The 22,370-nt window shown below is 41.9% G+C and overlaps 1 protein-coding gene across 4 annotated transcripts in view; it reads right to left on the bottom strand.

The window, feature by feature from the left end:
- The window catches only part of LOC121277627 (muscular LMNA-interacting protein), a 192,028-nt gene that overhangs the window by 96,338 nt on the left and 73,320 nt on the right, over positions 1-22,370 (bottom strand). For 2 of the 4 annotated variants that reach the window (XM_041187190.1, XM_041187191.1), the window contains exons 3-4: positions 17,915-18,070; positions 12,000-12,407 (exon numbers count right to left, since the gene is read on the bottom strand). In XM_041187190.1, coding sequence (XP_041043124.1) covers positions 12,000-12,407; positions 17,915-18,070 — 564 coding nt within the window. The remainder of the gene's footprint in view (positions 1-11,999; positions 12,408-17,914; positions 18,071-22,370) is intronic. The other 2 variants (XM_041187193.1, XM_041187192.1) reach the window with 2 other exon arrangements.

Here is a 22,370-nt window from a genome sequence, read left to right as displayed (position 1 = left end):
CATCCACAGAGCTCTAACTTTGAACATCTTTCTTTGCCCCCTAAAGGGAATGTTTTTACTTTGCACATGAACCATCTCCTATTTGAAGGCCACCCTTTGTTCAAAAACTACATTGCTTACCAATTTTTGATGCCAATTGAAGTACAGGCACACGTTGACCAATGGAGTTATGATATTATTGCTATAACAGAGACCTGGTACAAAGAAGGGCAGGACTGGGCGCTAAATACTCCAGCGTGCAAAGTATTTAGGAGAAACAGGAAAGGAAGAAAAGGGTGAGGGGGGAAGGGGGGGGCAGAGTGGCAAAGCTGGCATTACAGTAATGGAGAGAGAGGATATTCCAGAGGGGTCAAGGACAGAATCTCTCTGGCTAGAGGTAAGGAATGGGAAAGATGCAATAACATTGATTGGTGTAATATATAGACCACCAACAAGTGGAAGGGATGGTGGAGAAACAAATTTGTAAAGGAATTACAGAGGGATACAAGAATTATAGAGTAATTATAATGGGGGACTTCAGTTGTACACATATAGACTGGGATAGGAATAGTACAAAAGGACAAGAGGGGACAAGGTTCCTGGAGTGTGCTTGTGATAATTTTCTACAGCAGCATGTTTCCAGTCCAACAAGAGGACATGCACCTTTGGACCTGGTTCTGGGAATGAGTTGGTCCAAGTGGATCAAGTATCAATGGGAGACCCTCTAGGGGACAGTGACCATTGTTCATAAGGTTTATGTTAATCATGGAAAAGGACAGAGAACAATCCAAAGCAGGGATAATTAATTGGCGGAAAGCCAACTTCAATGGGGTGAGAATGCATCTGAGTCAAGTGAGTTGGAATCAAATGTTGGCAGAAAAGACAGAGAGGCTGAACAATGGGCCACCTTCAAAGAAAAAGTATCGCAGGCAATGTCAAGGTATATTCCCTTGAAGGGAAAGGTAGGACAAATAAATCCAGAACACCCTGGATGACGAGAGAGATAGAAGTAAAGATGAAAAGGAAGAAGTGCGCTTATGACAGATGTCAGGTAGAAAATACAATAAAGAATCAGGCTGAGTGCAAGAATAAGGAGGCCATGTTGAACTTGCATAAGGCCTCATCTCAAGTACTGCGTCCAGTTTTGGATGCCATGCTTGAGGAAGGATGTGGAAGCATTGAAGAGAGTAGATTCACAGCAATGGCTCCTGGGATGAAGAATTGTAGCTATGAGGTTAGATTAGAGAAGTTGGGACTGTTTTCATTGGAGAAAAGGCAGCTGAGCGGAGACTTGATAGAGGTATTCAAGATCCTGATGGGTATGGGCAGGATAAATAGTGAGAAACCGTGCCCACTCAAGAGAGCATCAAGAACTAGAAGGCATAGATTCAAAATAATTGGCAAAAGGAGTAAATGTGATATGAGGAAAAATTTTTGCACCCAGAGGGTGTTTGGAATCTGGAACAAACGTCCTGAAAGGGTGATGGAGGCAAGTTCGATCGAGGTATTCAAAAGGGAATTGGATTGCTACCCGAAGAGAGAAAGTGCAAGGTTACGGGGATAAGATAGGGGAGTGGGACTAGATGGAATGCTCTTTCAGAAAGCCAATGCAGACTCAATGGGTCAAATGGCCTCCTTCTGCACTGTAAAGATTCTGTGATACTGTGAATCCACTTTTTCAACTCACTGAAGTTAGGCCTCCCCTTATGCTTGCTTGTTCCTTGCCCTTTGGTGTAACTACACTAAGCCTACTGATATTATAATTACTGCGCTCCCACTGAAATATGCTTCAATTGCCCCATTTCATTTCCCCTGAGCCAACACTGCTTCCTTCCACGCTGGGCTGAAAAAATGAAGGAGAAAGTTCTCCAGCACAAATTTCAGAAATTCTACAGCCAAAAATGCTCGTGGGACAAAACTATAATACATTCTTTTTCAGATTGTTTAATAATTGTTCTCTCCTCATCTTGTGTCACATTATAGGGAGCTTTGTGTCTTTGATTTCCATTAGGAGACCATCAAGACTACTCAAACTTGTTTCAGTTGGGATCCTCACAGGCATCAGGTAGTAGTCACTCCCCTGCAAATTTGGATCTTGTCAAATGCTGCAGAACCAGGTTTACTGTTACAAACTTATTATACCATTCAATCACATTTCCTCCATGGGTTTTAAAATCTACAGATCCATACTTTGCAAATGTTATGCACATTGAGAATTTCAAGTTGCTGTGCTGCAGGCCTGCAGGAGTTTCTGGAACAGTGTTTAGAAAAATTGCGCAACCTGAAAGGAATTTCTGAAACGATAAATCTTAATGAATAGCAAGACCGCCGTGGACAGAATGGGATTTCATAACAAAGTTATGTGATCTGGAATTTCCTGACCATAAATTAGCATTTGAAATTAAGCTGAATTTGAGTTAAGCTGAACTTTGTTTGAGATCTCACCTCTTCAGTGTTGCAGCAAATTGACAATGCTAAAGATGGTGTGCAAACAATGGCAATGTCAGATCACATAGAACTACAAAAAGAAGAAAGAATTTATATTTATATAGTGTCTTTTATAATTTCAGGACATCACAAAGCACTTTTCAGCCACTTTTGAAGTGTAATCACTGCTGTATGCAAGAAATGCAACAGCTAACCAAGCCAGTGTCCCAAACACAATGTGATAGTGACCAGGTAATCTTTTTTTTAGTGAAAGTGATTAAGGGATAAGTATTGTCCTGGAGGATTGGGAGAACGCCCCCCGATCTTCTTCAAATATTGCTATGGAATCTTTTACAACTGCCTGAAAGGGCAGAGTGAGCCTTAATTTAACATTTCATCCAAAACACAACACCTCCAACAGTGCAGCAATCTTTCAATGCTGCACTGAAGTGTCAGCCTAGGCAATGAAACAGAACCAGAAGCCCCAGTATCTTTTGGTTTGAGTCCTGAAGCATGAATTCTAGACCATTGCTGTTTTGAAGTTCAGATTGTGATCAGATCTGACTTAACTTCTTGTGGAAGGGGCCCAGGAGGTTCAAGTCATGACAGGCCTCAGGGGGCGGGCTGTATATGCGCAGTCCAGCAGTTAAAGGGCTCAGCCATCCTGACAGCAGTGCACCTGCTTAAAAAGAGAAAAAAAATGGTGCAAGCGCGCCAGTCATGTTACTGGGACAGGGCGCCATAATAAAGAGGTCCCCAGGCAAGGGAGAGGGAGAGGTCTGAAAGGAAGACTCTGGCAGGGGACAGAGAGGTCCCAAAAGGGAGAGGGGACAGGGTGAGGTCACAGTTAAGAAAAAAAAAAGAGGAGCAGAGAAAGAGGCTCAAAGCAGAAAAATAAGGGTTGTAGTTGGCAGACTTTGAGTGATGAGGGCTCAGGAGAAGCCCTGGAGATCAAAGAGACTGCCAGAGAAGCCCTGAAGATCCAAGAAAAAAGAAGAAGGTTGGTGACTCCGTTCTGCCGGCCACTGGAGCGAAGGTAAACCTTTGGAGCAATAGTATTCTGCTCAGTACAGAAGAACTGAAGTTGTGCTTATAATTTGATGCTTGAATGCATACTCGGGAATCCAGGGGAATAGAATCTTGGAGAACGAGATTGAAACCCTGCAAGGTGGTCTGTTTTTAATGCCTAGTTGGAGCAAATTTGGAGAGAATTCCAAGGCAAGATCTTTGAAAGTGAACACTGGAAACCCTCATGAGAGAGACAGAGTTTCAATGAGATTGGTTGACTCACATTGCTTACTAGTGCCGTGGTGGGTTATTGAGAAATCCATGGAATCTGCCTTGGTCGCATCTGCCATTTATTGTGCAGTGTGATGTGTTCGACCACCATTTATCTGTTAATTCACATGTTCCTTTTATTAACCCTGAATGTTAGCGTATAAGACAAATGTTGTAAATTGTTTTATCTTTCTGACCTAGTATAATAAAGTTTACTTTTGTTTGTTCAAGCCCCATGGAATCTTGTGGCTTTATTCTGTTAGCAGGCATCCAGTATCTCAAGCTTTGTCTATTTTAAACAAAAGTTATTGTGCCCTAACTGGATCATAACAAACATTTGGGGGTCAGGTCCAGGATCCTAACAAGATTCAGAAGTGTCAAGGGATGGGGTGTAAGGGTGGTGGGAAGGGGGTGGAGGGAGAAGGTGGTTGATACTTGATAAGGCAAGAAAATAGAAATTGCAAGATGACAACTTTGTACCATTGATTGTCGCTCTCAGAGATAATACAAAAATCCTGTGCACTTTTTGTGATGTTTCCACACACATATCATGACACAATGGTACCAACAGTCTTCATAGTAACTTAAGCCCAGATTCTGAGGAGCCAATATGAATCAGCTTTCTAAACCTGAAGCAAATTGAAGTGCAATTTCCATCTGATTCCATTTTCTGCAGTGTGAATGCACTCTAAGTTTTAAAATTAGAATTGAATTAAACTAAATGAACTTCATTTTTGCTATTAATACTTCCCTATATATACAAATAATTACATAAAATTAAATCAGCAAATGCTTCACAAAATTCAATCAATAAGTGTGTAATTAACAAAAATGCAATCAACAATTAATGGTTAGTGATGATCCTACTCAATATAGACATGGTTTTCTTTCAATAATTGGATTAAGGTCACCTAACAAAACCAGCAGCCACAGAATCAGCTTCCTATTTTGTGAATGGCCAGTGATTATAGCAGTCAGTATAATCACTTCATCCTGCATATAACTGCACACTGATTACAAACACTGCTTGGATCGAACTGCGCTCGGGAAATATCCAGTAATGGAAATATTTACTAAGCTTGAATTTATTTTTGTTTTTGCAGTGCACCCAAAACAAATCTGCACTGTAAGAATCCATATTTTTCAGCTAGAATATCCCTCAAAAGGACATCCAAATTTCACTGGTTCAGAGCACTTAATGCCACGAACTCATCACCATTTCTCCAGCAAATTCTGTGCGAATAACTGTTACTAGCAAGAACCCTTCTCAGTCATTCCAAAGAAGGCTTTGAAAATCTCAACTAAATTCTTCTAATGGAAATTGGCTGGCAAGATTTAGCATTGTAGTTAAATATTTAAAAAAAACACATTTACACTGACTAGAAGATCTGGGCCTTTATGTTTCTGTCACCTATAAAGTCACTCAATTTATTTAGAGAAACCAGATGTTTCTTTTTTATACAGTGAATGGAAGATATTTGAAGATACATTTATGTCTGGTTAGAACAGCTGGTATGGTTTTGGTAAATATCCACCTGTCTCCTTCCAAGGACTTGGCACTAAACCAACTACACCTGAGAGGGAAACATGTTCAACAGGAAAATCATAGATGCGTACAGGAAATACCTGCAACATAACTCCCAACCATTCAAACTGGAGCGATTAAAGGTGCTACAATTCCAAAATGTGCTGGCTTATTGCCCTGCTTCGTGTCTGACACTGGCACATTTGGTATTGCATTTCAGACAACATTGTTTGCAGAGATCATATGACTTTAAAAAATGTTTTTGTTCATTCATAGGTTGTGGGCATCACTGACAAAGCCAGCATTTGTTGGCAATTAGGGATGAGCAATAAATGCTGGCCGATACCCACATCCCACGAACAAATAAAAAAGTGACGTGGGACTGATAGTCAGATTTCTGAACATTCAACAAAACCAAACATAATCTTTCAGAATGATGGACTCATATATGTTTTCTTTGCTCCCCATTGACATTCTTACTGGGAAATGATCTGCAGTGTTCTGCCAATTGCTATTTGGGCTGAAATGAAAACAGAGTAAAATGAGAGTGACCTCGATAATCACATACAATTTGGAAATAGTTTCACATTGCACTGTCGCTGGCTTGAAAATAAGAGCTGGAGAGTATTCTATTCAAAATTATTTCACAGTGTCTTGACATTCATAGAACAGAAAATAGATCATGAGGCCAAGGCTGAATGTTAACCAAAAGTAGTGTAAAAACTGTATCTAAATTATATAGGAACATAGGAACAGAGGTGAGCCATCCAGCCCCTTAAGCTGTTCCATAATTCAATTAGATCATGATTGATATATTGGATCACAGTCAAGTTTTACAGTAGTTTGCCCTTAACGGTTGACTGCATTTTTGTCAGTTTGAATGTAGTCAAATATATATTACAAGCAATATTATTTCCCTCAAAGCTCTACAATTCTGAATTGAGAAGTGAGTCCATAGATAAAGAAAACATTAAAATCCATCGTTCTGGATGATCTTATTTTCCTTGTGCTGGAAGTTCAACCAAGGTGGGAAGCCAGCAGGAGAATATTGAACTAGTCTCATATCATAGGATCTCTACAAATAATTTTATCACACGTGCACTACAAAATGTGCAAAGTGACAAACATTTGACAGCATAGCATCATCCATGTCAAAAACTGTTCATTAGATCAGCAACCCATCCACCACCTTAAACATCCAATCCCCTCCAATAACATGTCAAGGCTGCATTACAGCAATTGCCAAGGGTTCTTCAACAGCACCTCCAAAGTCCACAATCCCTACCACTTAGAAAGACAAAGGCAGCAGCCCCATCCTGAATTGGAAATATAATCAACGCTCCTTCATCACTGAGTCTTGAAACTTCTGACCTAACAGCACTGCAAGAGTACCTTCACCACACAACTGCAATGGTTCAAGGTGCAGGCTCATCACCAACATCTCAAGGGCAACTAGAGATGGGCAATAAATGTCAGCCTTGTCAGCAGTACCCGCATCCCAAAAATAATTCTTTTAAAAATAATTTCATTGGATGGCTGCATGTTTAATCATTACCCATTAAATGATGCTGCATGAACACTGCTTAAAATATCAACAAAAGCAGCAGCATTATCAAACAAAATTTGACACAAGCCATGTATGGAGCTATAAGTGTAGAAGGCCAAAAACTGGGCCAATGAGATAGGTTTTAAGAAAAGACTTAAAGGAGGAGAGGGAAGTAGAGAAGGAGAGAATGTTAGGGAGCAAATTCCAAAGCTTAAGGTTTGGATGCCTGAAGGCACAACTGCTAATGATAGAGTGTAGAAAATCAAGATACTCAAGAGGCTAGAATTGGAGGAGTCCCGGGAGGGTTATAGGGCTGGGGGAGGGTTGCAGAGACAGGGAGAGTTGAGGCCATGGAAGGATTTAAAAACAGGGATGAGTATTTTAAAATTGAGTTGTTGATGAACTGGGAAATAATGTAGTTCAGTGAGCAGGGGGGCAAAGGGCAGAGATTTTTATTTGTTCATGGGATGTGAGTTTCGCTGGCAAGGCCAGTACTTATGCCCATTTATTTCCCATCACAAGTGGTGGTGAACTCTCTCCTTGAACCACTCCAGTCCAGGTAGTGTAGGCACACCCGCAGTTTTGTAGGATCTTAAGTTTATGCAAGGTGAGAGGCCAGCAGGAGGATATTGAAATAGTCGAGTGGCACAGGGTGGCAGAGAGAGCAACCTGGACTGACTTGCCAATCCATGCTCCTTTCTCTCCATGTGGATGCACACAATTTCTCTCCTTGGCCGAGTCTAGATCAGTGATTATCAGCTGTGCGAAGGTCTACAGATGTAAAGTCACAAACTTCCACTTTAACACTGTAAAGCCCTATCCAACAATTAACGTGGCCATTAAAATGCCCACAAACACTGCACTGTTCCCAATAACATCCAACACTGTGCACGGTTCCTAAGTAATACCCATTAATATTATGCTCAGCTTCCATGTAATAGCCATTATCACCATGCAAGGTTCCCAAGTCATCAGAATGTTATAAAACAGTCGGTCATCAGGGGGTCCATCATGCCAATGCCAGCTCTTTAAAAGAGCTATGCAATTAGTCATGTTTCACTGCTTTTCCCCATTTCCTTGCAATTTTTCCCACTTCAAGTATTTACCCAAATCCCTCTGAAAGCTGCTATTGAATCAGCTTCCACTATCTTTACACAGAATGCATTCCAAATCATAACAACACGAGATTAAATCAAAAAACCCTTCATCTCACCTCTGGCTCTTTGCAACTACCTTAAATATGAATCTTTGGTTATTGACCCTTACATAGAATTACATAGAACATACAGCACGCAAACTGACCAGTCAAGACAACCAGTTCATGCTGGTGTTTGTGCTCCACTTGAGCCTCCGCCCATCCTTTCATCTTTAACTCTATCAGCATAACTCTCTATTCTCTTCTCTCCCATTTCCTTTTCTAGCTTCCTCTTAAATGAATTTATACTGCTCTCCCCAACTACTCCCTGTAGGGAGTTCCATAACCTTACAAATCCCTGAGTAAAGAGATCTCTTTCGAGTTTCCTCCAGGGTTTCTTGTTGACTTCCTTGTATTGATGGCCTTTATTCATGCCCTTCCCTATGAATCCCCTCTGTATCCAATCCATAATTTTAAAGGTCTCTATTAAATCACCCCTCAGCCTTCTCATTTCAATAGAAAAGAGATCCTGTTAATCCTTTCTTGATAGATATAAGCTCTCAGTTTTTGTATTATTCTTGTAAATCTTTTTGCCCTCTCTCAAATGCCTCAATATCCTTTTCATAACATGGCAATCAGACCTGTACACAGTACTCTAAATGTGATCTAATCAAGGTTCGATACAAATTTAGCATAATTTCACTACTTTTCAAATCCCACCCTCTAAAAATGAGTGGTTTACTGTTTTTTTATGGTCTTGTTATTCTTTTAGCAATTTGTGTATTTGTTTGTCTGAATCCTTTTGCTCCTTTACTCAATTTAGATTCTTATTTTCCAGGTAAGATCTGACATCCTTATTTTTCTTACCAAAATGTAATATGCTGATATCAATTTTGAAATTTATTTGCCAATTATATACATATTCTGAAAGGTTATTGATGTATTTTTATAATTTGTTACGGGCCTCCTCTGTATTGACTATTGCCCCATCCCTCAGTTTGGTACTGTCCACAAATTTAGAAATTGTACCTTTAATTGCAATGGCTAAATCATTAATATAAATTGTGAATAACAGTGGTCTCATTACTTATCTTTGTGGACTTTCTGTTGCTTTGCCAAGTAGTTGCCACTTGCCCATAATCTCTGCCTCCTGTCTTGCAGCAATATGTTGTCCATCATGATCCCTGTTCCTTCTCCTCAAGCTATGACCTTATTGATTAGTCTATGTTGTGATGCTTTATCAAAGGCCATTTGGAAATCTAAATGTATTACATTTACTATATTACCCTTGTCTACATTCGCTCTGTTATCTTGCCAAAGAATTGAATGAGGTTGTCAAGCTAGATTCTCCCTTGCTATTCTTCATTATAGTTTTGGTTTATAGAGATTTTGCTGTTTTCTTCTTTAGTATGAATTCCATTGCCTATCCTCCTACTGATGTTAAACCAGTGGGTTTATTGTTGCCTAGACAGATACTATATCCAGTCTTAAACATAGGTTCTTCAATCTATCCACACACTTCATGGTTTTGAACACACCTACTAAATTGCCCCTTAACCTTCTTTGCACCAGGAACAATCCCAGGGTCTCATGTCTCTCCACACAACGGAAGTCCCTCATCCCAGATACCATTCCAGTGAATCTCTTCTGCATTCTCTGCAAGGCCTCAAAATTCTTCTGGAGATGTGGTGCTCAAAGCTGAAATCAATATCCAGCTGAGGCCTATAAAGGTTTAACATAACTTATTTACTTTTGCACTCTATTCTTCTAATGCCAAGAATTCTCCAAACTTTAAAAAAAAATACAGCCTTCTAAACTCGCCCTGTCACTTTCAAAATTTCTGTGTATTAATTTCAAGTACCTCTTTAAAATTGTACCATTAATTCTGTATTCCTCTCATTGTTCCTACCAAAGTACATCACTTTACAATTTCCTCCATTAAATTTCATTTGCCGTGTGTATGCTCATTTCATCAGTCTGTCTATGGATTTCTGAAGTTTGCAAATTCCTTCATGCTGTTAACTACTTTTCCAGTTTGTATCATTTGTAAACTTAGATATTAAGCTTGGTAGACCCAAGTCCAGGTCAATCATATATAACTACAGCAATAGAGGCCCTAATACTGACCACTTGAAGACACCATTGTCTACTTTCCTCCAGTCTGAAAAAGGTAACCATGACAATTCTGTTTTGTCCATTAGTCAAAGAGCTATTAACGCTATGCACTATTCTCAAATCTCAGCTAATAACTAACAACGTGCACAGTTCCCAAGCTCTGCCCATTAACACTGTGTGCACAGTTCCCAAGCTCCGTCCATTAGCACTATGTGCAGTTCCCAGGCTCTGTCCATTAACACTGTGCTCAGTTCCCAGGCTCTGTCCATTAACACTGTGCTCAGTTCCCAGGCTCTGTCCATTAACACTGTGCTCAGTTCCCAGGCTCTGCCCATTAACACGGTGTGCAGTCACCAGGCTCTGTCCTGAAACATTGTGCGCAGTTCCCAAGCTCTGTTTATCAACACTGTGCACAATGCACAAACTCTGTCATTAACACTTTCCGCAGTTCCAAAGCTCTGACCATCAGCACCATGCACAGTTCCCAACCTCTGTCTATTAACACTTGACACAGTTCCCAAGCTTTGTCCGTTAACACCGTCAGCTGTTCACAAGCTTTGTCCCTTAACATTGTGCGCAGTTCCCAGGCTCTGTCCATTAAAACTGTGTGCAGTCACCAGCCTCTGTTCACTAATACTGTACACAGTTCCCAAGTTCTGTCCATTAACGCTGTGCACAGTTCCCAGGCTCTGTCCATTAACACTATGCGCAGTTCCCAGGCTTTGACCATTAACACTGTGCACAGTTCACAAGCCTGTCCATTAACACTATACACAGTTCCCAGGCTCTGTCCATTAACGCTGTGCACAGTTCCCAGGCTCTGTCCATTAACACTGTGCACAGTTCCCAGGCTCTGTCCATTAACACTGTGCACAGTTCCCAAGCTCTGTCCATTAACACTGTGCACAGTTCCCAGGCTCTGTCCATTAGCACTGTGCACAGTTCCCAGGCTCTGTCCATTAGCACTGTGTACAATTCTCAGGCTCTGTCCTGAAACATTGTGCGCAGTTCCCAAGCTCTGTTTATCAACGCTGTGCACAATGTACAAACTCTGTCATTAACACTTACCGCAGTTCCAAAGCTCTGTCCATCAGCACCGTGCACAGTTCCCAACCTCTGGTCTATTAACACTTGGCACAGTTCCCAAGCTTTGACCATTAACACCGTTGGCTATTCACAAGCTCTGTCCATTAACACTGCCTGCTGTTCACATGCTCTGTCTATTAATAATGTGAATGGTCTCCAATTAATATAGTTTAAGCCTGTGGGCCATAAATGCTGTGGATTTTTCCCAAACAATGTTCATTAACACTGCAACCAACTCCTAAGTGTTGAGACATGGGAAGGAAGTAGTTAAGTTGAAAATGAAGAGAAAGGTTAATTGGAATACACAATAATGTTGTGCTTAAATTAGCACAAGACAAAGACTCTGATCATCTCAACTATTGATTAAATTAGCAGTTTAAGCACTTGTTTACTGTTGGTCATTTGGGGGTGGGGGGCTCAAGTTAGCTGAAAGTAGCACAGACAGAACAGTGTGATGCACCATAAAAACAATGCATAAACTGATAATCAATCATGGAGTTGATGGAAACAAATGGGAAATTTGAACGCATAAAAATGGATGATTCACTTAAAGCAATGGTACTGTTTGGCAATGCCTGTCAATTGCACTGACATTGAAATAAAGGTGGGACAAGAAATTAGGACTGTGTCTGCCTATTATTTTACTCGGCAGATTTAACTTCACGGAACTTCACTGAGCAATGTTCATTGACACTGTGCACGGTTCACAAATATAGTCCATTAACACTGTGTACTGTTCCCAGGTAATCTTCATTAATTCAGGCTTTGTTCACATGTAATATTCAAATCACAGTGCTTAGAAACCAAATAGTCAAAATTTTCAATTCTGGAATGAAGCTCTTGAACATCAGATTAATTTAAAAGAAAAAAGGTAAGTGAACATAAGTGAATAAAAAAGTTTCTCTTGCCTGAAAGAATGGTTCTTGCAAAGCATCATCCACCTTCTGCTCAGCATCTTGTAACAATGGGGCCTTTGATTCACCCACCACTACTTTTGCTCGAATAGAGCTACTCTTGTCATCCGCAAAAGTTTTTGGAGACAAACTTAACAAAGGTAATGTTTTTGCTGAAAGATTGACTTCTGCTTCAGTTCCTCTTGACAAACAATCACTGTCACTTCCATATGAATCTGCTAAGAACACAAGCTCAGCTTTGAAAATCCCCTGGACCGGTGCAGCTTCTTCAGCAGGCACATACTCTCCCTCCTTATTCAACCAACTTTGGCCTATCTCCATGTGTTGCCTTGGAGTTCCTCCACCAATGGTATCTGACATTCTAACATCTGCAGAGGGCATTTCTTCAGTGATATGCAAAGGCTGCAAGGAAAGTTTTAACAGGTTTGTTTTTCTCTCCCAGATACGGACGACATTGTCTATTAGACAAGGATTACAAAGTGCACAACATTATTAATGCACAAAAGATACAAATTAAGGGTGTGGGATAGTTCAGGTACAAACTAAAGATGTTCCTTTGAAGTGAAAAGATAGAGTATCCAAAGCTAATTGGTAGCATAGTAGTATTGTCACTGGCCTGGTATTCCAGAGACCCAGGGTAATGCTCTGGGTGCCAGGGTTTGAATCCCACCATGGCAGATGGCGAAATTTGAATGCAATAAAAATCTGGAATTAAAAGTCTGATGACGACAATGAAACCACTGTCGACTGTAGAAAAAACCCATCTGGTTCACTAATGCCCTTTAGGGAAGGAAATCTGCCATCCTCACCTGGTTTGGCCTACATGTGACTCCAGACCCACAGCAATGTGGTTGACTCTTAACTGCCCTCTGAACAAGGTCAATTAGAGATGGGCAATAAATGCTGGCCTAGCCAGCGACGCCCACACCCCATGAATGTATAAGAAAAAACACTAGATGATGAGGGAAATAAAATTGAAATAAAACAGAAGAAGAAGGCTTATGACAAACATCAAGAGCAAGATTCAGAAAATAACCAGGAAGATTATAGCAAATACAAGAAGGAGTTGAAATATTTAATAAAACAGGAGACAAAGACAGATTATGAGAAAAGATCAGCAGGCAACATTAAATTGAACCCTAAAACATTTTATAAACACATAGGGCAGAATTTTATCAGTGGCACACCGGTCCCGATGGCGTAACTGAAATGTGCGCCACTTCTACTCTCTTACATTTTTTTTCCATTTCCCAAGTGATTACAATTAAAATTTAAAGTGCCACAGCTTGCATGGGAGACATTTGGATTTCCACATCAGGGAAGGCTTTCGTTGGTGAAACCCACCATCAGTTAACAATACGGGTGGGCTATTAAAGAGCTGCCTGGTCAAACAGGGAGATTCTACATCATGGCTAAAATTTTCCTGCCCAACTCCTTTGCCACTATCATAAGGGTAACTGAGAGCATAAAGGTGGCACAAATATTGTTAAAATTTAAATTTCACTTGTAAATATTTCATACTACATTGGTTTCACTTTATTTGTGTGCATCCTCATTATTTGTTGAGAGTAGATTAGTCAGAGAGCTAAATGTACTGGTATGCCTTGAAGAGAAGTGGCAGTCAATTAAACACAGAGACGAAAACAAAAAAACTGCGGACGCTGGAAATCCCTCATGATCGGTATGCATTGATGGTTAAAGGGGAGATTCCTTTATTGTGGAAGAAACAATGTTGTGTTTTTTTTTGTTCATGCTTTATTGAATATTCCTGTTAGTGTCTAGTGCTGTACTCACCACTTTGTGGGACATGGCTGACCTCGTAGGCTCAACTGGCCCTCCCTTCTGTGCATCGCAAAGGAGATTCTCCAAGATCACTCTCAGTGCGGATAATTGAAATGTTACAGGTTGTCATGTTCCAATATACTCTGAGCTTGAAAATAATTTTTATGTTTTAAAACTAAACACAAAAACATTGCAAAAAGATGGCCACCCAAGGATTTTATGGATTGAAACACTCCTTGCTCCACGAGGGGAATAAAGCAACCGTCCAGACTGATGCTGACTCAATGTCTTTTCCTGAATGGGTCATTCAGATATAAAACCACTAACTGTCGCAAACTCTCAAGGTGTGAAAGTCACCACACAATATGTATATTAACCTAATCACCCAGTTTATTTGGAAAAGGACTTTGGACTTGAAAAAGGTCACATGATGAAACAGCCAAATTTTCTAATTGCTTTTAAAATGGCCAGAATTTGTTTTAGAGACACAGTTCCATCAGCAAAGCATTGAACCAGCTGTGAGGCATCTAATCAGCCAAGGTAATAAACAGCAAAAGCTCAAAAGTGGGAGGAGGACTCCGCCAACCTGCTCCAACTTCGAGATCACCTGAGAACCAACCTCCTGGAAATTTGACTACAAGAAGCCTCACAGCTTACTGAAAATCTTCTGCCTTACAAATCTTCACTTCAACTAAAACATCAACTCATCTAAAAAAAACTACAGGTCTGCCATGAAAGAGACTGAGATAATCATAAGTTGTAATTATATAATTTTACCTTCATCTGTATCTAATCTTAGTGTGCGTGACTCTGTGTGTGTGTGGCAAGTATGTCATAATAAGAGGGAGGTCATGCCTAACAAATTTGACTGAATTTTTTGAGGAGGTGACCAGGTGTGTAGATGAGGGTAGTGCAGTTGATATAGTTTATATGGATTTCAGCAAAGCCTTTGACAAGGTCCCACATGGAAGACTTATAAAGAAGGCAAATGCACATGGGATACAGGGTAATTTGAGAAGGTGGATTCAAAATTGGCTTAGTTGTAGGAGACAGAGGGTAATGACAGAAGGATGCTTTAGTGACTGGAAGCCAGTGTCCAGTGGCGTACCACAGGGATCTGTGCTGGGTCCCCTATTATTCGTCATTTATATAAATGACATAGATGACTATGTGGGGGGTAGGATTAGTAATTTTGGATGACACAAAGATTGGCCAGGTGGTTAACAGTGAGATTGAGTGTCAGATGGAATTTAACCCTGAAAAGTATGTGCTGATATACTTTAGGAGGAGTAATTTGACAAGGAAGTATTCAATGAACGGCATGACACTAGGAAGTTCTGGGGACAAAGGGACCTTGGCGTGTCTGTCCATACATCTCTGAAGGTGGAGGGGCATGTTAGTGGGGTGGTGAAAAAAGTACATTGGACACTTGCCTTTATCAATCGAGGCATAAATTACAAAAATAGGGAGGTCATGTTGGAGTTGTATAGAACCTTAGTGAGGCCATATCTGGAGTAGTGTGTGCAGTTCTGGTCGCCACATTATAGGAAGGATGTGATTGCACTGGAGAGGGTGCAGGGGAGATTCACCAGGATGTTGCCTGGGATGAAACATTTAAATTATGAAGAGACCTTGGATAGACTTGGGTTGTTTTCGTTGGAGCAGAGGAGACTGAGGGGTGACCTGATCGAGGTGTACAAGATTTTGAGGGGCATGGACAGGGTGGATAGGGAGCAGCTGTTCCCTTTAGTTGAAGGGTCAGTCACGAGGGGACATAAGTTCAAGGTGAGGGGCAGAAGGTTTAGGGAGGATGTGAGGAAAAACCTTTCTACCCAGAGGATGGTGACGGTCTGGAATGTGCTGCCTGGGGGGTGGTGGAGGCGGGTTGCCTCACATCCACAAAGTACCTGGATGAGCACTTGGCACAGCATAACATTCAAGGCTATGGACTAAATGCTGGTAAATGGGATTAGGTAGGTAGGTCAGGTCCTTCTCACATGTCGGTGCAGATTCGATGGGCCGAAGGGCCTCTTCTGCACTGTGTGATTCTGTGATATGCTGGTCCATGAGACTACCGATTGTGGTTGAGCACAATTCTGCTGTCACTGATGGCCCATAGTGCCTCATGGTTGCCCAGTCGAATTGCTAGATCTGTTTGAAACCTATCCCATCTAACATGGTGGTAGTGCCACACAACACGATGGAGAAGGTGGGACTTTTCTCCACAAGGACTGTGCGGTGGTCACTCCTATCGATACTGTCATAGCCAGATACATCTGCAGCAAGCAGGTTCGTGAGAATGAGGTCAAGTTTGTTTTTCCTTCTTGTTGGCTCCCTCACCACCTACCACAGACCCAGTCTAGAAGCTATGTCTTTTAGGGCTTGGCTAGCTATGACTGTAGTGGTGCTACTGGGCCACTCTTAATGATGGATTGAAGTCCCCACCCAGAGTACATTCTGTGGCCTTGCCACACCCAGTGCTTTCTCCAGATGGTGTTCAACATGGAGCAGCACAGATTTATCAGCTGGGGGTGGGAGTGGGGGCAGTCATGTGTCTTGAGGGTCCAACTCTCGCACCCATACAGCACAAAGCCCCACATTAGGGATTTTGCAAGTTTTTTTTTCAAGTGCAGGCCGATGTTGCATGCCCTCCGTATTTCATTCAGTTGGCACACTGTAGAGCAGGCCTGCCTTCTCTCGATATCAGTGCTGCTATTTCTGGTCACTTTTGATCCGGGAAATTGAAACCAATCTATGCTTGCAATGGTTACAGACTGAAATGCCACAATGTTCTCACTATGAATTGTCATCAAGGATGTCTTGTTGCTGATGCTCAACACAAACTTCAGACTTGACCTTCTCAGCTCTTCAGCAATCATGGATAGTTCTTGCTGGTCTTTGACCATTAAGGTGGTGTCATCAGGGTATCTAATGTTCTGGATGCTATGACCACCAATTCTAGCCACAAGATCTTCTAGAAAAGCAAAGCTGGCTTTCTCTCATGACTTTTTCTCCAATGGCATTGATAAACAGTGGTGAAAGCAGACATCCTTGTCTGACTCCTTGGCCAAAACTGAATGACTTTGGCTTAACTTCAAACACACACACCACATCTTTTGCCTGTGTAAAGTCTCTTAATGATTAAGTGATGTGGGACTCCAAACCCGCTCAGGCTTTTCCATTCCTCTGCATGGCGGATGAGTCAAAGACCTTTGGGTAGTCTATAAAGAGTACCCACAATCCCTTCTCATTTTGGGTAAGAAACAATTGGTTTCACCGCAAGCAAAGGGACGTCAGATGCCATTCTAGTTCTGTGCAACATAATTGAGGAGTATGTCAAAAAGCATGAAGACAAGTAAATGTGGAGGCAGCTCCACAGGATGGTAACAGCTACAGTTAGTATCAAGCAGCCTTGGAAAGATTATCACTGTGTACTATAGATGGTCTGAGGGATGGGAATAGAGATGTAAACCGTGCCAAGGTGAGAAGTAGTTTACGAGTGTTGGAAGGTATGCAAGCTCAAAATGTTTCATGTGCCAGAATGACTGGAGATTTACCAACTGTGGGGATATTTAGCTTTATTTTCCAGTTGCCAGGCTACACATTATAAATAACTGCATTACGGGTTGTATGTGAAATCGGACTCCTACATAAATTGTTGTTAGTCTATCATATTAAAAAGGCCATTTGTAAATATAGATAATATCAGAGAACTGAAACAGCCATTAGTTACAGCCAAAAGTGTTTCAACACTATTTCTAGTGAAAGGTCACCTCAACAGCTCATCTGAGAACATAATGCAATAATAGTAACAGAGCACCCCGTCGGGTGTAGACTTTTCGACATGGTAAATCCATTTTAAAAATTAGTAAATGTAGTCAGGGATTTATGTTTGAAAAAGGAGTTGCAAAGTGTAGTGTCATCAGCATACATCAAAACAGGAAGGTAACTGAGGCATTAAAACAAACTCATTGACTATATTTATTAATTGTTAATATTAGGAGGACAGTACAAACAGTGTGTATTAGGACTATATAGAGTTTGTTTTCTACTGGTGGAAGAAGTTACTCAATTAAAAGGATCTGTTCATGGGGAAAAATGCATCATGTTGAAAATGATGATGTTACCTCATTCATTATTGAAGAATTAGCTTCAGGCTTTTGCTGTTTTCCAGGCTGGGGTGAGGATCTCGTGGTATCAATTACCTGAATGTGTACAGGAAGTCTTCTAACAGTTGGCACAAATGTGAAAGCCAAAGGCTTGGCTGTTTCATTCACATGGACCTGTGTAATTAATATAGTAAATTAGAAAATAATTTTCTCTTTAGTTGTTGTTTGTCCTCTCAAAGGTACTGATGGGAACAGTGTTGTTGATAACAATAAAGATCAGAGGTACATTGTGTGCTGATTGCAAATCCTTTTTAGGAGGCATTGTGGCATTCTCCCACATCCTAGTTAAAAGCCACCAAAATATCACATGCGATGTTGAATAAAGGGCAGACAAGAGGTAAAGGCATTATCCTAACGAGAAAGCAAATGTAATCAATATAACCTCCTCAACCTAACATCAAGTTCACCATAATGGAGATACTCGTCAAAAGAAAAGCCAGGTATTAAAAACAGGGATAAATAGTCAAAGAAAAGATCCAAATTTAGAAGTTGCAGAGCATCTAGAAAGGAACAGGATGATAGCCTCTAACAGTACTCTCATGAAGCCCAACATAATAGATTAATTTTCCATATCTAATATAAGTAGGTTTGTATTAGACAAGAGACAAAAACCTTTGCAGACATTGAGAGGCATTATCTAAATGCCATAGATTTTTGTGACAAAATGGAATCTTTTGGTGACAACAATAATGTATGCAAAAGTTCGTCATCAGCAGCATCAGTATCTTGATGGATGGATGAAGATTATATAACAAGAAAGAGAGGGGTGCAAGAGTGCTGATAAGAATGTATTAGACTCCACAATCTCAGCAATAAACCAGCCATAAGTGCTCATCAAAGTAAACTGTTTCTACTTACTTTGAGTCAACACTTATCACTAAACTAATCAAGCATGTTTTCTTTTGTAGTTACCTATTGGCAGCTTTCTGGCTATGTATGTACAGGAGCCTGAAACGGTTTTGTTGGGTGGCAGAATCTTTAGCAGCTGAAAATATTGCACAATATGAACTATGCTAGCTTACTATTTCCACAAATACTAAAAACTCAATGACAATAACATTAAACAGTTTGTGCAAGCAGTTGTAGTGCTCGTACTTCTGCCTTTCTCTCACCTCAATCAAAAGGAACCGATGATGACACTAAATGGTCATCAATCTTTACTAACATAATTCCTGTTTCTAAATGATTTAGCTCACTGACATGTCCTTGGTTATGTAATTCATGCTGCACCTTTTTCTCCGATACTCCAGCTCACGTTACTACCATTTGAGGCAGTATCCCTCAACTGACAAACTGACATTCTGGTTACACCTATAAAATTATAGTCAAAGAGATTGAAACGTACTTTTAAGTTCCAGTACAAATCAAAAGACTGATGGTGATGCTGATGAAAAATCACCAACTTTTGCTCTTAGTGTTGCCAAAGGATTCTATTTCACAGAATCATATAATCATAGAATGTGAGAGAGGACGACCTTGGAACAGGCAGTCAGCAGCACCTAGGACCTAACCACATTTTTTTTAAAATAAGGGGCTACTTAAGTATAAGTAAGAAACAAAAGCAACAGGGAAATAAAGATAAGTCAAGGCCAGGCAAAATAAAGTTGCATAAGTAAACCAAAGTAAAATAAAGTTAATGCAAGGGAAGTAAAATGGCAGGACAGCTTGGTTGTGTGGAATGTGTGTCCTGTAATATGTGGAAAGTTGTGGGCACTACCAGTGTCATAGGCGACCACATGTGCAGTAAGGTGTCACCAGCTGCAGAACCTTGAGTTCCAGGTTTCAGAGTTCAAGTGGCAGTTGGAGTCACTGGCACACCCGTGAGGCTGAGAGCTACGTGGGTAGCACATTCTGAGAGGTATTCACACCGCAGCTTAGGAAATGGAGGCAGAAAGGGAATGGGTGACTGCCAGGCAGTCCAAGAGAATTAGACAGTTTTGCAGGAGTTCCCTGGGGTCCCGCTCACCAATCGGTTTTCCGTTTTGGATACCGGTGGGGGCGTTGGTTCCTCGGAGGAGTGCAGTCAGAGCCAAGTTGGTGGCACCTCAGGCAGCTCTGCTGTACAGGAGGGGAGAAAGAAGAGGAGAATAATAGTTGTAATAGGGGATTTGTTAGTTTAGTTAGGGGAACAGGCAGCCGTGGCCATCGGCATGACTCCAGGATGGGAAATTGCCTCCCTGGTGCCAGGGTCAAGGATGTCACGGAGCAGCTGCAGGGCATTCTTCTAGGTAAGGGTAATCAGCCAGAGGTCATGGTCCACGTTGGTACCAATGACTTTGTTAGGAAAGGGGGTGAGGTCCTGAAAGCAGACTTTAGGGAGCTAGGAAGGAGATTGAAAAGGACCTTTAAAGCAGTAATTCAGGATTACTCGCAGTCCCAAGTGCAATCGAGTATAAAAATAGGAGAACTAAGCAAATAACTACGTAGATGGAAAGCTGGTGTAGGAGGGAGGGCATCAGATTTCTGAGGCGGTGGGACCTGTATAAGCTAGATGGTCCACATCTGAACAGGACTGGAACGAATATCCTCACGGGGAGATTTATTAGTGCTGTTGGCAGAAGGTTTAAACTAGATTGGCAGGGGGATGGGAACCTGTGGGCAAATTCAGAGCAGGGAATGGGAGATGGAGATGGAGATGACTCTGAAAGACAGTAGCAACACAGGTTAAAAAGTTTACAGCACAGGAATTTGGAGTGCTAAAAGGTATCTATGTCAATGCAAGGAGCATAGTAAATAAAGCCAATGAGCTGAGGGCACAGATAGACACATGGCAGCATGATATTATCACTATAACAGAAACTTGGCTTAAGGAGGGGCAAGATGACAGCTCAACATCCCTGGATATAGAGTTTTCAGGCAGGATAGGGGACTGGATAAAAAAGATGGGATTGTAGAATTATTGATTAAAGGATCAATTACAGCTGTGAGGAGGGATGATATACTAAATGAAGCACCATATGGATTCAGCTCAGAAATAAAAAAGGAGCAGCCGCACCTGCTAGGAGTGTACGTGTACTATGGACACCCAAATAGCAGAAGGGTATTAGAACAGCAAATATGTAGGCAAATTTCTGAATGAAAAAACAATTTTCTGTGCCCACCAGCGTCTGGCGTGTTCAGCGATGAGTGTGGACAATATGGTGGAATCAGTTTCACAACGGTATGAAACCAGTTCATGATCGTCCACTCAGTCCACCGATGGCGGGCCGTGTTCTCCACCATTGGACATCGGGAACCTCATCTTAACACATCAACATATCATTATTAGGCCTACCCATGGGAATCGTCTCTCCCCCAGCTTCGCAAGCAGCAGCGCACGGAAGTTGGAAAGTCACCATTGATGCTAACAACAGATGTTGGTCAAGGGAGTGGGAGAGGAAGGTCTAGGATCAGCTGGGAGAGGAAGAGGTGGCGGGGTTGAGGTTGGGGAGGGGGATTGAAGCTGTCGGGGGAATTGTGGTTGAGGGGGGAATGAAGGTATCGGGGGGTAAGGTTGGGAGGAAGGGCATGAAGGTGTCGTAGGGGAGTTTTGGAGGAAGAACGGTGAAGGAGGAGGTAATGGGGGAGAAGAAGGGGGAGTAGGTGAAAAGGGAGCAGAAGGTGTAAGGGAAGGGGTGTGGAAAGGGGAAGGAGTGGATAGAGGGGAAGGTGTCCAGGGGAGGAAGGGGTGCAGAGAGGGTATAGAATCCAGGGGAGGAAGGAATGTGGTGAGGGGAGGAAATAAGGATGGAGAATGGGTAAGAGTTGAGGAAGGAGTCAGATAGGGGGTAGGAGTAAGGCTGGAGGAAGGAGTCAGGAAGGGGGAGGGACTAAGTGAGGGCAGTCTGGGGTGGTGAGAGGACTGGGGGAAAGGGTTTCGGGGGAAAGAGGTTCAGGGAGTAGGAGTGCAAAGAAGAGGATGTGCAGATGAACGTGCATGGGAGGAGTCGGATAGGTCCATGTCTGTCTCCTGGGGACCGAACTGAAGGTGGGCATGGTATGGAGGGAGGGTGAGAATGACCAAGGGCAGAGTGAGGCGGTCAGGTGGGAGGGGAGGGTGAGTAGTAGGAGGGACGGCGAGGGTGATTGGTGGAGATTCGGAGGCAGACACGGAACCTGTGGGTGGGAAGGTGAATGTGGATAAGGGTGGCATTTTCAGGAAGGAAGGGAATGTGCACGTTATCCTGGACATCCCTGGAGGAAAAGGGTTGTGGCTGGTAGGTCACAGAGGGGAGGTGGAAGGTAATGCCAGGAGGTGGGGGGGGGCAGGTCAACTATGATGCGGGAGAGGAAATGAATGACTGGGGGAGGGGAAAAGACGGGGCGGGGGGGGGGGGGGAGCTGGGGGCGGCATAAAATGTAGTGAAACCAGACCATACTTGCTAAATCAAAAGTGAAACGAGAGTGGTGGTGGGTGAGATCAGGTGCTGCTTGG

This window comes from Carcharodon carcharias, chromosome 5, assembly GCF_017639515.1.
Source record: "Carcharodon carcharias isolate sCarCar2 chromosome 5, sCarCar2.pri, whole genome shotgun sequence".
NCBI classification, from domain to species: Eukaryota; Metazoa; Chordata; class Chondrichthyes; order Lamniformes; family Lamnidae; genus Carcharodon; species Carcharodon carcharias.
The sequence above is the reverse complement of the archived record's forward strand: the minus strand, read 5'-3'. Positions and strand labels throughout refer to the sequence as shown.